Below are 17,044 nucleotides of genomic sequence, written 5' to 3' on the forward strand. Positions count from 1 at the left end.
ATTTTTTCAAAATATAGATGCTCAACTAAATATAAGTCATTCTGTAATTTGTCATTTTTTCATAATCAACAAAATATGCCAAAACTAATTCCTTAGGCTCAAAAATTATTTTTTTTAAAATTTTTTTTTTAGATTTTTTTTCTGTCAACCAAACGAGTCAATATAGGAGGTTTAACATATCCAATTGATGTATAAAGCATATCAGTAAACAACCGCAGCTTAGTGCTCAAGGATATTTTAATTTTCCATATATTACTCTATGAAATATTTACTGATTTTAATATAAAAATATTTTTTTTTATGGACGTGGCACTTTAAGAGCCTCGTGAAAAAGTGAAAAACTAGCGAATTTTATTTTTTAATTTTGTTGGCTATTTTCATATTTGTGAGCCGCCGGATGTACCAAAGAAAAAAAAATAATAATAATAAACAAGCGAATCCCATAAAAAAGAACCGCCGGTCCGGTTTAAAAGAAACCGAGCAAAAGGGGCCGAAACGCCGTCCTAGGACTCACGGCCATGGAGAACCATGGCTGGAGCTCCCCCTTCTCCGCTGCGAAGCGGGAGCCGGAGGCGGCGGGCGGAGGTCTCTACTGCGACGGGTGCGGCGGCCGCGAGTTCGAAGCCGGGGATGACGGCTTCTTTTACTGTCAGCAGTGCGGCTCCCAGAGCCAGGAAGTCGTCGCCACCGGTTGCGCCGACGAGGACATCCTTGGCGACGGCTCCGGCACCGGCGCCGTGTACAGTCTCTTCCACCACCGCGCCCGGAAAAAATCTGATGCCCCCTCCGCCGCCCCCAAGATCTCCAGAGACGAACTGCTCCGCTCCCTCACGCAGTCCCTCTCCGGCTCCGCCAGGAAGAGGGAGGAGGCGGAGCCGTCGGCGGCGCGGCCCTATGGGTTCGACGACGAGACCTCGGAGCCCCGCGACTTCGGGTCGGGGCCGTGGCCCGATGCCGAGACTCTCGCCGGCGGGATACGGCTCCGGTACGTGCAGGGGATGCAGGTGATGATCCAGCTCCAGTGCGAGGCCCTGGTGGAGAGGTTCGGGGTGAGCCCGCTGATCTGTGGGATCGTGGGGGACATCTGGCTGCGGTATTTGGCGGCCTCGAGGGTGTTTGATGAGAAGTGGGTGGAGAAGGTGATCGCCGAGTCCGAGGCGGCGGCGGCGGCTTCAACAAATTCCCGGAACGGTGAACCAGGCAAGTTTTCGCCCTTCTTTATGCTTCTTTTTCCTTATATCAAGGAGGGTAAAATTGCTTCATGTTTCAGGTGAACACTGTTGATCCTTTTGGTTTCTAATGGAAATACTTCGTTTTTGACTCCAAGGTTTTGATTTTGAAATTGAAGTAGCTACCTTTGAAAGAGTAATCAAGGTGGGGTTTTCTTCAAGAAGTAGAAGGTTTGATCTTGAAAGGTTATAGGGCTTTAATATGGTCGACATAACTTAAAAAGATCATGACTATTATGGGAATTTATTCATGGAAGATCAATATTGCTAGAATTGAGTTCTGTGTTTGTGGCATTCCTCTATCTCCATATAGGCTTCATACATGTTTGCATTGGTTTCTTGTTGGTTATTTCTCAAACCAGTGCATATGGTTGGAGTTTGACACCTATGATGTAAGATTGCTGTTGTATGAAAAAGGAGAACTTGTAAATTCAGCCTGTCAAACACCGGCATAGATTAGAAAAATGCTATTCGATATTTGCATATAGTTCTCTTTTTCTTGATGTGCTAGTGCTGCTGCATCTGTAGAGTTTCTTGATGTTGCTGTTTCATGCAGCTTAGGGTTTCATTTTCTAGAGCTGAGTACTGCAATCAAGTTGCCAATTGAATCATGAGGTACATTTTGACAAATCTCAATAGTTATCCATCTTTTATGGAGGTCCCATCATACAAAAAACAATACACCTCTAAAAGTTTTAATGCATGGAATCAAATTTTTTCAGGAAGTTTTAATTTGTCTTTTTGATGATATTTTGCTTGATTTTATAGTTCAAGCTATGCGGAGGTCATCTCAAAAATAAGGTTAAAAACTTTTCCAATTCACAGCATCAAAAAAAAAAAATAAAAAAAATCCAGTTCATGTATTGTATTCTGGCCAAGCAGTTCTTAGGCTTATTTTTCTTCTGTAGTTGACTTTCTTGCTTCTTTCAGCATGCTATTTGATTTGATTTTTAGTTGATAACATCTTTTTACATTAGATATTAAAGCAATTGCTTAATATCTAATATATAAATGGTTATCATGTTGTTTGTATCTATAATTTACTAACATTAACTTGTATCTTTGTTTGCAGAATGGCAAAAACCATCTAAGCATATAAAAGCTAAATATAAAATGGAACCTCGCAACTCATATGGGCAGAGAGCAATATATATTTGGTTTCGTTCAATGAGAAAGACTATTCCTGTATATTCTTCATTGGCTATTTGTTTTCTTGTTTGTCATATCGCACGAGAAGCAATCCTACCAACAGATATTTGTAAATGGGCATTAGAAGGCAAACTACCTTATCTTGCTGCATTTGTGGAATTGGACAAATACCTTGGAAGTCCTTCAAATGCTTGCCCTTTGAGTACAAGATTTTTGTTTAGGCCTGTTCAAGCTATTGGAGCATGGCATTTAGAAGCTGCAGCTGGTTCTATTGCCCAAAATATTGGCCTTCGACTCCCTTCAGTGAACTTTTATGCAATTGCATGTCGCTATTCAAAAGAACTTACTCTTCCATTGGAAAAAATAATTCCACATGCATGCCGCCTTTATGAATGGTCGATCCCTGCAGAGTTATGGTTATCTAGTAATGCATCTAGAATTCCAACTCGTGTTTGCGTGATGTCAATATTGATTGTGACGATAAGGATATTGTATAATATACATGGCCAGGGGATATGGGAGATGAGTTTATCTGACTGCGACAGTTCTCCTTCATGTTATCCTAGAGTCAATCATAATCTTGATGAACAAAAATCGAGCTCTGCACCAAACTTTGAGGTGAAAGGTGGGGATGCCAAAGAATCTTCTAGGACCACGGGTTCATCACCAAAAAATAAGTTATTGCATAACAAGGCTGCTGAGTTTGACACTAAAGAGTTGTTGGGCATTCTTGAAGCTGCATATGATAAGATCAGCGATGCACATGGTAACTAACGTGTAAATCATTTAATTCTTGTATTTACGCTGCAATTATTCAATATAAATTTTGGATTTCATTGAGATTTGCCTAGGGCTTCAGTACAAACCTTTTGAGTACTGTATAAATTGAATTGAATTGTTATTTTTGAGTTACTTCCTTACAGAATTAAAGAATTTGAAGATTTTTTGAGTTATTGTGTCGAATAATTAAATAATTTAAAGAATTTATGAGTTACTGCATTAAATAGTTGAAGAATTTAAATAAAGTAACTTCTTACATGGTTAAAGATCTACCATATTTCATTTGGAAAGGCAACAGATTTTGACAATATTTGATGATTGGTGCTTGCATGATTACATAATAATGCAGACAGTTGTGAACTTGTTCGCTTTTTTTCAAATGTCATCTATTGCTGTAGTTTACCTTCATAGACTTGTGAAAATATGTAGTAAGAGTAGGATTCTATTATATCCCATTCAACTGAACCCAACCAAGAAACACTTGGATAGGTAAATTTAAAGTAAAATTCATGTTTCTGCTTACAGTATTGTTTTTGCTAGGAAAAGAATGAATATCGATAATACCATGGCAATTTCCATTCTTGGGAAAAGAGAAATAAAGAGGTTGCTACTCCTAAAAAGTCAACCTTCTGTTTTTTGATAAAGTTTTGCTTGAGTAACTTATGTTTGGAACTCTGTCCTTGTTGAAAGCTAAAATTTCAAAAACGATAGATCAAGTTATCATTACCATGAAGATGAAAATCCTCTGAGGAAGCTTTTGTCTATGATCTTTACCATGCTATCTGATTATTTTATCCCTTTCCTGTCAACTGTGATCTGTGCTTAGATACCTTGCTATCGCATAATTTGCTTTTCTGTTGACAGATTATTCCAAAGACTTGCAATCGTATCTCAAGTATTGCAAGGATATTATTTTTGCTGGGATAACTACATCATACGACGAGGAGATTTTAATAGAAAGATTATGGAATATATATGATAAGCAAGAGGTACTGTATGGTCTCAGCCATTTATTCTAGCTCAGGAGTGTTAGATTGTGCTAGGTAGCTCAAGAATTGGAGCTTGCATATTTGTCTAGGACTTTACAGTATATGCTATATGTTGTGTTTCCTTGGGTTGTTACGGTTGATACATTAGCAGATGGACATGGTATCTTGAAGGCCATTTTGTTGTTACGGTGCATATATGAGCAGATGGACATGGTATCTTGAAGGCCATTTTATCGTATAAGTTGTATATAATTTTTCCTAGTGTTGTTATCTACATATGTGAGCAGATGAGCATGGTATCTTGAAGGTCTTTTTTATTTTTGCCCCTTCCTATAACCATCCATAACATAGTAATATCCTATTAAATACTGTTCGAGAATTTTACATCCTAGGCACCAATTTATGTGCGCAATGAGTAGGAACTCATGTCAAATATTTTAGAGCAATTTTATTGTGCAAAAAATTATTATTTTTTCTTTTGTGGTCTTCTTGTACTATTTTGTTATGTAACCTCGAACAAGGTGTATAGTAGAGTAGCACTTCAACCTGTGTATCTCCTGTCCTGAATGAAAAGCAAAGACATCTCTCTTGAGGTAGGGGCTGCCACGCACTGGTTTCAAGGCTAGGTAGCCTAGTAGCCTCTGGCTAGGTTGAAGCTTCTTCAATCTTACCGAAAGGAGATATTGAAAATTGAATTTCGTAAATGAGACAAAGATAATGCATGATCATAAACTAGGACCATGTGCAGCAAGCATTATTAACTACTCGGTTCACTATATGAGTTCTTTACCACCAATCCTATCAGTGGCTCCAATCTATTTAAATGTGGGCTTTTCATATTCTTCCTCAGAACTTATTTCCAGATTTTCTACTATTCCTTCTTGGTCTTTATACATAAATATTCAACTACTTCTGATTCTGAACAATCTTTATTATATAAGATATCTTCTACTCCTGAGTTCCTTGTGAACTTCCAATTATAGCAAGTCTTGTAATTTCATGTTCTCTTTCGACTTTGATAGAGTGTCGTTAGTTAAGCATATCTACTCTTTCTGATTTGCGCTTTTAATTGAGTGCATGTAAAAGAGTATAACAGATACCTAATTTATTATTAATTTTTTCCTTAACCTTGCCTAAACTTCTAAGAAGTTGATTTTGTGCCATTAAAAAGAATTAAGGACTGTTAAGACTGCATAGGAGCAGCAAATAATTTATGCTATTTGAAGGCATTTATATTGTCGGATCATACATCAAAAGATGATTCCACAGACTTCCAGCAGAATTTTGCTTGATGGTAAGTTGAGCACTCATTTGGTAATCCAATTTAAGCATGAAATGGAACTCTGGCATTTATAGATGAGAATACTGGGTGGAATTTTTGGGCTAGTAAGATTTTGCTTTGAGTGACTATGGCAATTCTCTTTCAAGTCCATTGCAAGGTTATGAAATTCAGACCATGGAATCATCATTATGCTTTATTTACTTTCTTGCTTGGTCTGTCTGGTGATCCTTAAGTTACATCCTTTCTTACTTTTACCTGTGCGCGCTCGCGCGCGTGCGCGCGCCCATGCACATGTGTGTGTTCCCCTATTTGATAGAACTTTGTAGATGCTCTGAGCTGGATAATAATTGAAAAATCAGAAAGCACTTTCCCCTGTTTCTTCATTATAAAGTTTACCCTTGTGCTTAGTGCCTAGTGACTAATAGTTAAGGGCTGCTGTCAAATCTGCTTGTTGCCACAAGCCGGATCAAGTCATGCTTGGCCTGTCTCGGTCATTGCTGTCTGGCCCTTTTGAGTCAGTTTTTTTGGATGGATCGATGTCTGCACTCATTCCTAACCTGATAATTCCAAACTTGGCTGGCAGTACTATTATTTTTTAAAGCCCTTGTCAACCTCATCTTATTTGTTATTCCTTTAATCCTTTTTTCGTGTCCTGGTTCTTCTCTTTGTTGATGTTTCATGTGAAGTACAGTGGATGCTCTATCTTATTATATCTGTTGACAATATCTGGATTGCAAGTTTGATGTGCTGCTTCGAGATCATGTGTTAATGTAATCAGAGATAGGCTCCCTATGACTTGATATTTGAATCCATATAATTTCAGGTTGATAATCTACAAGAGGATGTAAAATTTGAGTTTCTTGATTTGAAAGGGAAGAGACTGAGAGACGAAGTACCTAGTAGCGAATTGATTGACTCCAAGAAACCAAGGGAAGATAGCAAAAGCAGCCAGAATGAAGGCATAGGTAGATCGGATACACCAATGGACAGCAAATTAACCACCAGATATGAATTTCTCAGAAATGACTCTGGCCTTCAAGGAAAACATCCTGTGTGTGGTACTTCAACATCTTCCAAAAGTTCTACACTAGAAAAGATGAAGATTAACATGGAAGAGAATGGCTTCCAATACCTTCCTCCCCGAATTCATCAGAGGACAGATGATTATCTTCACTACGGGAGGAAGAGAGTAGATGGGAAGCTCATTTATGTTGCACATGCTGACTATTATATAATATTACGGGCTTGTTCAAAGCTTGCTCAGGTTGATGTTCGGATTATGCATTTAAGTGTCCTGAAATTTGAGAGAAGACTTGCATGGATTGAACAACAGATTGAGAGCAGCTTGAATTCTTTAACTGAGAGAACGGCAACAATGACATCATTGGAGGCTGAAGAAGTGTGTTGACCATGAATTTTCTTCTGCAGCAGAGAAGAAAAGAATAGTGTTCTTACTTATGTTCTGTTCAATCAGCACTGTTTTGTTTTATTTTTTCAGTATGTTAATATGCTGACGATGAATAGTTTTTTGGGACCCATTTTTAAAATCTGGGGCCGAATGAAACCTGAAATTTTAGGTTTTTACAGCCTTTATTTGTGAGAACAAGGTAATTTCCAGGTTCTACCTCAGCTTATTTTGCCTGCCCCTTTATTTCTCACTTTTTTTCTTTTTTTTTTTGGTAAAAACGGCATTTCATATAGCTCTTATGTGGGTACAGTTATTTCACACTTTTCAACATGTTTTATGTTTCAGACCTTATCACTCCCTTTTTGTCTTACTGCTTAAATTCCACCTTTTTATGTTTTAATTTCTTGTATCAGATAATCAGAGAAGGCTGAATTCTCATGATGTCAAGGAGTTCCTCCAGATAACCTGAATTAGTCATCTGAATCTTTTCTTCATCTATTTGGGTGATCGATATCCTCTGCAGGAACACTCCTGTTATATGTATCATATATTTGATCAGGTTTCTTGAGCTGGATTATGCAACTTTTAGCCCTATTTTTTTCCTTGCAAGAATTGATACCTACTGAATAGGATCATGCTTTGGTATTTACATTTTTTAATGTTCTGTGATGCATTTGCCTGTAATATTTCATGATATTATAAAGGAAAGGTAAGACAAAGCTGGCAATGAACCTTGCTTCTATAGCTCCTTATTAGTTATTTGAAAGAGATATCAATGGTTTTATTGAAGATATTAGATCTCTATAAATGTTAGTGTATAAGATATAGTGTACATCCATCTTTTTAAACCCAAGTGTGCTTCCATCCATCCAGTTTACATCTTCTTAACCTCTTCCTGCCTATTGCATATGAGAGGACTCTTCTGCCGTCCGACATTACAGTGAAGAAGTTGTGGGGTTCAATGAGTTCTTTTTTCTTGGCCTTCGGGGCCGAGGGTGAAACACTTTTGGCCGGTTATATTTTGTTCTGGACTGACAGAACTCTTTAATACAGATTATTTGGTCCCTAGCCTATGTCCTGTTTATAAACAACAAGTCCAAAGTTGATAGTAATAAAAGTTATACATCTCACGTGGTGTGGTGCAAGCCACCGATCAGAGACACTCATTTTGTGAGTCGTATTCATCAACCGCTCATCTCGGTGCATTGCTATATTAACGAGCAGCTGTGATTGGTAGTATGTATAGCCATTATGGTGCATGCTATTCATGATATGATTTCTCCATAAGTAACGAGATTTGAAACTCTTTGAGGTCATATTTTTGGGTTGTATTGGCCATGAGGATTCCTGCATGAATTGGAATTTTTCATTGTTTTAGCACATAAATTACAAAATGCAGTGCTGCCTAGATTGTACTTAGCAAAATTCTGTGTCCAAGGATGGAATGCGCATTCTATTCATCCTCGTTTCTTCTCTTTGCCATTGTTGCCGTCTACTTACGAGTATAGCAGACAAACAAACGTCACAATTTTTTTTTTTTTTTGGATGTAAAAGAGAGGCAAAAGGAGCCAACTGGTTTTTATTGAAGATTGATCAATTTACAATAGAGATGAGTTAAACACATGATTTTTGATGGTCAAAGGTTTGCACTCAATTTACAACACTTATTGAGCACATTGTTTTTGACATGTGGAGGCCACATGTCGTTAGGCTGAGACTTGTACATTGAGCTTATTCAAGAAGTCCTAATGAGATTGTCGCACTTCTATAATTTATTTTAAAAAAATGATTTAAGAATGACTTTTAGCCCTGGAATAAGGTCATGTGTTAAGACACAAACAGGTTATATATTAAAATATTACATTACATTGTCCTTGAAAAGTGACTTGAGGACTTTGTCCTCAAATTTTGTCATGGGTAGAAAAGACAAACAAAAAAATTATTTACTAAAGTTTTGTGTTATATTACGCATGAATAATATATAATTTTATAATTAGACAACAAATTTCTTTAAATTGAAGGATGGACCTATTCTCTCTCTCTCTCTCTCTCAACAAGTCTGTCCAATTACTTCCAGTGAAAATTTTGATTTTTGTCCCTAAATCTTGTCTTTTATTCAAATTTTATCGATCTTAACCACCAAACCCCATTTAAATTTTATCCAAATTCTCCCACGTGTCAATGTACTTCTCACTAACTTATAAGTTAGCCGTATGTCATCTGAGAAGGCTGTTTGCTGTTTGGAGCGAACAGCTGAACCACCACCAACTCACGGGGACCTCGCATCAGGCACGGTGTCTCCTGTCGTATTTCCTTCAATCCCAACCGTCTATCTTCAATCTCCCCTGCTCTTCTTTAACCACGTGGTGGGTCACCATCGTTCCCCGTTACTTTACCGCCTTCGGCGCTATACGCCAAACACTTAAAAAGATAATATAGAAAAATTAAAATAAAAGATTACGTCTTCAGCACGACGAAGTACGAACAGCATCCGTATAAAAATTTCTATGCGAGAACCGTATAACCATCGAGACCTTCGCTAAAAAAATATAGGCTCTTTTTTTTGAATAAAAATTCAAATTCACCTAAATATTCTCTACAGGTTTATATTTATTTCTATATCTCATAAAATACTATTTTTCCTTGAATACTTCTAACGATTCTTCTAACAATAAAAACCATATTTACTTTAATTAAAAAATAAAATTTTTATTTTTTATTATCAGTTATTTTATAAATATTTTTTTGCCCATTTGTTTATTAAAAAAAATTTAGGTTATTTTAATTTGATATCGTTAATTTTTTTAACGTAAACCGAACATATCGTATAATTATATTCAATGCGGACTTTACTGCTTTAGATAGGATAAATTAATTATTCTTCTGTCAACCTAATGCGGTTACTTCCAACAGGGACAATAAAAAAGAGAAAGAAAAAGAAAAGAATTCGAGAGAGAGAGAGAGAGAGAGAGAGAGAGGGGTTCGGGTTGTGTCCTTCGGTCAAAGAGCCTTCTCGCGTCCGTGATATCCGATCGGGGGAAGTCTCCAGACCTCCAAAGTTTCGCCCTCGATGTGAGCACTCTCTATCTTGAATTTTTTATGACATTTTTTCGGCGATTTTTCTCAGTTTTTATAGCTTTTTCTCTCTCGAAAATTTCTTTTTTCCCCTCTTCTCAAGTTTCAGAAAACACGGGATTTTTGCGGCCTTCGAGGAATTCTAATCCGAATCTCATTCTTGATGCCGGTAGCTCGTCGGTTTTGGGCAATGGGGGATTGGGTCGATGAGATGACGGTGTAAAGCGTTGTAGATTTTTGATCGGAGAAGGCGATTAGAGGATTTTGGAGAGAGGAGCCATGGCGTGCCGAGGGTGCTTCGAGTGCCTGTTGAAGCTTCTCAACTTCGTGCTGACGGTCGCCGGATTGGCCATGGTGGGTTACGGGGTCTACTTGCTGGTGGAATGGAACAAGGTCTCTGCTGGGGGTGGAGAGGACCCGATATCCCCTGATAGCGATAATCCGGCGATGTTGACGCTCGGAAGGCCCATGCTTCTCGTCGTGCCCGTCTCCACGAGCTTTGTCGATCAGCTGCCGAAGGCTTGGTACGTTTTCTTTTCCTATCTTTTGGAATTTTTGGTGATATGGGCATGTTTGTATATGAAGAAAGATTTAATTTTGATGTGTTGGCAACCATAATTTTGAAGTCTGATAAAAGACAGAATTTTAGCGCAAGCTTGTTTGTATATGATGAAAGATTTCATTTTGACGTGTTGCCAACCATGATTTTTAAAGACTAATTTCATTATAATTGGTCAAACCTTGTTCTCTAATTAAATTGTTTGTATATGATGAAAAATTTAATTTTGATGTGTTGCCAACCATAATTTTTAAAGTCTAATTTCATTATAGTTGGTCAAATCCTGTTCTCCAATTATGTATTATCTGGTGTGATATCTTAGTTCTTGTTGACAAAGTTAACCTAATGTCTTGGAATGTAGCACACTCACAAATGACCAGAACAGGAAAAAGGGGAAAAAAAAAACGGCCGGGGGGCGGTAGGGTAAAGATTTAAATTCTTCATGTGATTTCTCATATAACTTGTTGGTGGAAAGCTGAATCTTGATATTTTGCATCAAGGGTGTAATGAAACTCCCAAGGTTAGTATGCATGAGAGAACATATGCTGCCAACGGTGCACACATTTTCTGACTTATTAGTGTATTTGTTTGCATGTATAGTTAATTAGATACGTAACCAACTTATGTGCAAATCTGCAGGTTTATTTACTTATTCATTGGTATTGGAGTCATACTCTTCATTATATCTTGCTGTGGATGTGTTGGTGCAACAACGAGGAATGGATGTTGCCTCTCTTGGGTATCCTGACTTTTGATTTATTATACAATTGAAACATACGGACGTTAACCCTTTTTTTCTCAAAGAAACACGTCCACACATATTATTTGTTTATTTCCATCATTTTCTTTTCATTATTGTCAGTCTCTGTTTTTTTTTTACATTTTATTTATGGAATAAAGGCAACTTTTTTTCCCTGTTCTTCATGAATTTTCTCTTTTATGTTGGAAAAAAATGTTTAGTGGTTTGAAGCTTCCTGCCACCATACGTTGCAATAAGTAGACTTAACAAATTGAGTATCTTGCAAATTGATATTATCAAGCTCTTGGTGCTCGGTTAACTTGAACTAGAGCCCTCTTTGATGCATGAAAAAATTTGTTAATTTTTTATCAACATTGCTCTTAGCTTGAAAATATTTATGTAATTGCATAAATGAATTGAGCTTTACTTTGTCAATTTGTGGCATTTTTTTTTTCTTAATCACAAATATCAGTGGTCGTAACAAGAATCGTCTTTCTTATTGGGATAAGATTTCATGTTACTGACAACTTTAAGAAGGTATGTGCTTTTGTTTTATAAAGATATCAGTCAGATGGAGAAAAAAAAGAATGCAAATGGGTTATCTTTATAATTTTGTCTTTTAGGTTGTGAGGTTGAATATACACAGAATATGCAGGCTATTATGTGTTGAATGTTGTGTTAGGTAGAAAATATGCAGTTTTAGTGACTAGGACAGATGCTGGTTATGAAAGTTATCAGTTTGTTTAAGCCTAGAACATGATATCTGTACCAATCTTTGATGTCAACAAGTTAGGACCATTCAATTTGTCTGTTTTTTATGTAGTTTTATATAGGAAATATGAATTCTTTGGCTTATAAAAGATTGCTTTAGTTCCTTAATATCATACTGGTCAACTTTCGTCATTGTATAGGTTCATTTCATGTCTACACAATGTTTGGAGGGTTGTCATAGATTGAATGAGTTTATACTGTGAGAGAAATCCTTAAACTTCTTTGAGGCTTTAGGGAAGCTCAACACTCGCCAAAATTTGCCATCTATGAATGCAATAATTCTTAGAGGGTTGTCCTGGTATTAGCAGTGGCTTGGAAAAAATCAATTCAACCCATCCATGGAGCATTCTTGACTACTTGTGTTCCATAGCCACTGTACATGGTTGGAAATGGTTTGGATGATAATGATGATGATAGGTCAGCAGTCTTATGAGATGGTCTAGTTACCTCCATGAGGCATTGGTTTCAGGTATTCTGGTTTCATATATACTAGTCTAATTGCCCTAACAGCTTAACATTGGGACAGAGATAGTTACCAAGGTTTAAAGTGTCAGTATGTAACATGCTCTGCAGTTCACATGCACATGATGCTGAAGCATGGTTTGTAACATGCATTTGGTGTTCCATACATTATCAGTAATCAGCCTGTACACCCAACTATATGCCATACCTTCCTCAAATTTTTTGGAGTCCTGGTGATTTTGATTTGTCTTCAGCACGCTTCCTGCCCACATGTTTCACTGAAATGAAGTTAAATTTAATCCAATTTGGAATGAAGATTGAGTGCCTTGAAGCAAAGGCCAGATAAAAGTATTTCTGGGGCTGATTTATACTTTCCTGGAAACATTGATAAATCAATGTTTTTAATAAAATACACTAAATGCTTGTCAAGATTAAATGAATATATATGACAGAGAAAAATCAGTTTTGTCCAAATATTCACTTCAAAATATGTGAATATCTACAATAAGATGACCTGAACCTAATTATAGAAATCTGAGAATTGGGATTCGCCACTATTTTCCATTTTTTTCCAAATAGATGTGTTTCTTTCATGTGCCTTAACCATAATCATCAAGCTCTGTCACAACTAGCTGGGTCAGTCTATGAATCATTACTTGTATTTTACATATTAATGTGAAATTTTTAAAGTGCTGGAAAAAACAAATGTTGAACCCTTCAGATCTAATTATGCATTTTCAGCAATAAATGCAATATATGTTTGGTTGCTAATTGGAAAAAAAATGAAATTTAATTTGATTAAAGGAGGTATGCTTGTTTGGAGGAACCAGTATGCATTCTAGATAAACTATACATACATACATACATACATACATACATACATACATATATATATATATATATATATATATATATATATATATATATATATATATATATATATATATATATATATATATATATATATATATATATATATATAGTTTATGTACATACATATGTATGTTTAAGAAGGTAGCTTTGTTGCTTGGAGCTGAACTACATGCTTAGATTCTTAAAACTAGTCTATTTATCACTGCAAGGCTACAAAAACTTAGTCAAGCAAGGACTAAGTTCCTCTAGCGTATAATTGAAGAGTGATGTGTATATATTCTTGCCAGCATTTGGCAATACTAGAGAGCATACTATATGATATTTTTGCTTGCGTTTAGCTGTTGGTTGTATATGTTTCTTATACATGTTCACTTGTTTGAAGCAGTGAGGAACATTTTGGTTTAATCTTTCCATACTTGTACTGTATTCACAGATATAATGCAATATGTGTTTGGGCTATACTGACAAAGCGAGATGTTATTACTTAAGATGGTAACTGTTTATAGGAGTGAAGACACTTTTTTGGATGCTCAAAACACACCTAAGGGGTTTTTTCCACCACCATAAATTAAAAAAGATTCTTGATAAAGGATATCTTAGCAATAAAGAAATATATAAGCAACACTGAGGATTACTTTAACCATCTCTCTCTCTCTCTCTCTCTCGCTCGCTCGCTCGCTCGCTCGCTCTCTTGGCAAAATAGGGCAGGGGAAGCCAGGCCGAAATTGGGTGGGGCGGGATCAAACCCAGGTCACAGATATTCAGCACTCAGTGACTTACCAACTCAACCAGTTAGCCCCCTCAAGCTATCAAGTAATTTTAGCTAATTAATGTGGGTATCGTGTTTCTCAGTCTTTCAATAATCTGAAGTATCTATAAAACATTGATATTTTTGAGGCACAGATCTTCTGCATCGTCCACTTGTCTAGTGGGAATGGATAGATGGCCTTCCTTTCTTATGCAAATGTTTGTTGTGGAGCTAGAATAACCCTCCATCTTTACTCAATAAATTTCAATAAAGTTAAAACCGTAAAAAAAAAACCCGAAGGTTCTAGCTTGTCAAGAATTAGAATTTTAGGCTTTTAGGAAATCATGCATGCTAGACCGTTCTTTTGGTGGGCTTGGTTATCTTGTTTCATAAAGTTTGGCAGCATGCAACAAAGAGATTGCTTCACCAGTTTTAGAGGGGACAGACTCGTGAAGAAATATGGCTATGTTGAAGACTATTGACACTCAATAGGTGGAAGATTCTCTTGGAATTTTTAAGTACTTTATAAGGATTTACAGCAGTTTTAGATGATTGAAGAGAAGGTCCATAGGAGCGAACAAAGAGGTTCATAAGGAGAAAGCCAAGAGACTCATGGATTGCAAATAAATGGGACTCTGCTTGCTAGTTATTATGTGGTTATTATTAGTAAACAAGTAACTAGCCTCATTGATTCATCGATCTGTGGTATGCAGTCGGATTTCTTGTGGTTTTAATTTAAAATGCATGATATGCAAGACAGCTCATTGGCTCTATTTTAGTTCCTTTATTCTCTCAAGTTATGGTTTCCTTAATTGAACTAGTATTCTTTCTTGGTAATATTGTTGATCCTAGTAGAGCTGGCAGCTGCGGCTTTCATCTTCTTTGATCACAGTTGGAAGGATGTGAGTTTCTCTGATCTTATGCTGTTTCCTGGTTCTCTTTTCCAATGCTTTTCTTGACAATGATCTTTTGTGCAGGCAATTCCAGCTGACAAAACTGGGGACTTTGACATGATTTATAACTTCTTAAAGGAGAACTGGAAGATTGCAAAATGGGTTGCCCTAGGAGCTGTTATCTTGGAGGTAGATATAGAATTACCCCCTCATCAATTACTGCTCAATTAGCCATGTGGTTTTGATCCTTTGATTACCTCCTATATCTTAATGCACCTTAAAGTGCTTAACTCTTTGTTGCACGAATATATTCTCTTGCATCTGCTGGCGTTGCCATTCCTTTTGTTCTTTCACCAATTCCCACTTCTGCATCACTTTAATTTGCACCTTAAACTTGTGATTTTGTGAAGTACATCAGTTAAATTACTTTTTAATTTGCAGGCATTGGCATTCTTGCTAGCTCTCATGATACGGGCAGTAAACCAACCTGCAGACTATGATAGTGATGACGAGTACATTGCTCCAAAATCTGCTATCCATCAACCACTGATCAACAGGCAGGGTCTCCCACCATCCGGGGTGCCTAGTCTCGACCACCGTCCAAGCCGGAACGATGCCTGGAGTCAAAGGATGAGGGAAAAGGTACCACATATCATGTATTATCAATATTATTTAACATGTAGTTGCTGAACCATTTCGCTCTTAACTCTTGGCACCTCGCCCTGGACAGTATGGTCTTGATACATCGGAGTTCACCTACAACCCATCAGATCCTAGCAGGTTTCAACAGGCAACAGTAACTTCAGCAGAAGAAAGCGGCCGCTGTACCATACTTTGAAAGTTCACTGTTTATTGGGTGGGTTTTCATGTAAAACTAAGTTTGTCAGCCACTGCATGTACAACTTGAGGTTTTTGGGAATGGTATTTTCCAGCTTGATGCGGTAGAGGGACTGCTATCTGCTGTCTAATTCTAAACGATCAGCTCATGTCGTCAGCAAAAATGCCATTGTCCTTGCAGAAGTTGGAACCTCTTTTCTTTTTGCTTATTCAAATGTCACCAGAAGAAAACATGATCCAAGAGTACCCATACTACCTTTTTGCTTATTCACTCGTGTCTGACATTAATATCGGCTTCTCCCACAGTTCCCATACTACCTATGGAAGACTACCAGAAAACAAAGGTGCCATGAAAGAACTTCCTTTTTCTCTAGGTTACTGTCACCAGACGAAAACATGATCCATGAGTACGGCCATTGAAGCATTTAAGCTCAATAAGCAACACAAGCATCAGTATTCAGGATGTCCTGCACTTGGGGACAAGCTTCGGTCCTGGTTTCTCAGAGAAATGTAACACTGTCTTGACTTGGATAACATGGTTTATCTCTTTCATGGTTTTCTGAAGGTTATATATATATACATATATATAATGGTTATTAAACTATCTGTTGTTGCAACATTATCTTGACTTGGATAACATGGTTCATCTCTTTCATGGTTTTCTGAAGGTGTTATGGGTTTATATTTTTATATGTATATTATGTATATATATGAAAGATTCCAAACCTATCAATTGACATCATTTATCAACTTGTGCGCTGGGCATTCTAACCCTTGTCTGGCCTAAAGATCAGTGGTGGTCTAAGAGAGGCATTGTTGAGTCTGAACCATGGGACTACGCAAGGCTTTCTTTTCAATGTTCAAGTTGGTCTTTGCCATAAGTATATATGGCTATCAGCGTTCAGCGGGTTCGCATCTAAGCATCTAGTTCAATCTCTAAATTGACAGCCACCATAAGAGATTGCCCTTAGATTTGACTACTCTTGAAGAGGTGGTGGAACCTATGAAATCTTTTCCCCCTGATGTCACTTAGCCTCTCCTTTAGTGTTAGGACTGGATTGCCAGCGATGAAGGTGAAGACTATAACTCCAAGTGGCCCCTCTTTAAAAGGTCATTTGGATCAAAAATTTGGTTCCAACTTTTCTTCTTACCTACTTTTCCCTACCATTCTGCTGTCATCAACTAACCTCTCTTACATTTCAAATGCTTGTGCTGTGTTGTCTTGTCTCTTCAAGACTTAGGAAGCCATG

The 17,044-nt window shown here is 37.2% G+C and overlaps 2 protein-coding genes across 5 annotated transcripts; both read left to right on the top strand.

The window, feature by feature from the left end:
• The first annotated feature begins 478 nt into the window (after positions 1-478).
• Positions 479-7,058, top strand: LOC103706392 (TATA box-binding protein-associated factor RNA polymerase I subunit B). Its single transcript, XM_008790472.3, has 4 exons — positions 479-1,200; positions 2,302-3,144; positions 4,023-4,147; positions 6,253-7,058. Exons 1-4 carry the CDS (start codon positions 519-521, stop codon positions 6,835-6,837), a joined length of 2,235 nt encoding a protein of 744 aa, XP_008788694.2. The 5' UTR covers positions 479-518; the 3' UTR covers positions 6,838-7,058.
• Positions 7,059-9,774: 2,716 nt separating this feature from the next.
• LOC103706391 (tobamovirus multiplication protein 2A-like) lies at positions 9,775-16,398 on the top strand. 4 transcript variants are annotated; one of them, XM_008790469.4, is made up of 7 exons: positions 9,775-9,909; positions 10,086-10,436; positions 11,111-11,210; positions 14,886-14,966; positions 15,042-15,146; positions 15,399-15,599; positions 15,688-16,398. In XM_008790469.4, exons 2-7 carry the CDS (start codon positions 10,192-10,194, stop codon positions 15,793-15,795), a joined length of 840 nt encoding a protein of 279 aa, XP_008788691.1. In that variant the 5' UTR covers positions 9,775-9,909; positions 10,086-10,191; the 3' UTR covers positions 15,796-16,398. The 4 variants fall into 4 exon arrangements, with proteins under 4 accessions (XP_008788691.1, XP_008788692.1, XP_008788690.1 ...); XM_008790470.4 differs by having other exon boundaries at positions 9,787-9,909; positions 10,022-10,436; XM_008790468.4 differs by having other exon boundaries at positions 9,788-9,909; positions 10,016-10,436.
• The last annotated feature ends 646 nt before the right edge of the window (positions 16,399-17,044 follow it).

Source organism: Phoenix dactylifera, chromosome 17, assembly GCF_009389715.1.
Source record: "Phoenix dactylifera cultivar Barhee BC4 chromosome 17, palm_55x_up_171113_PBpolish2nd_filt_p, whole genome shotgun sequence".
Classification (NCBI taxonomy): Eukaryota; Viridiplantae; Streptophyta; class Magnoliopsida; order Arecales; family Arecaceae; genus Phoenix; species Phoenix dactylifera.

Excerpts from the sequence above, each read along its gene's own strand:
- LOC103706392 (XM_008790472.3), top strand. The coding sequence starts at position 519 with ATGGAGAACCATGGCTGGAGCTCCCCCTTCTCCGCTGCGAAGCGGGAG. Across the intron at positions 1,201-2,301 it reads TTCCCGGAACGGTGAACCAG|AATGGCAAAAACCATCTAAG; the intron begins GCAAGTTTTCGC and ends CTTTGTTTGCAG. Across the intron at positions 4,148-6,252 it reads ATATATATGATAAGCAAGAG|GTTGATAATCTACAAGAGGA; the intron begins GTACTGTATGGT and ends ATATAATTTCAG.
- LOC103706391 (XM_008790469.4), top strand. The coding sequence starts at position 10,192 with ATGGCGTGCCGAGGGTGCTTCGAGTGCCTGTTGAAGCTTCTCAACTTC. Across the intron at positions 11,211-14,885 it reads ATGGATGTTGCCTCTCTTGG|TATTCTTTCTTGGTAATATT; the intron begins GTATCCTGACTT and ends TAATTGAACTAG. Across the intron at positions 15,600-15,687 it reads GTCAAAGGATGAGGGAAAAG|TATGGTCTTGATACATCGGA; the intron begins GTACCACATATC and ends CGCCCTGGACAG.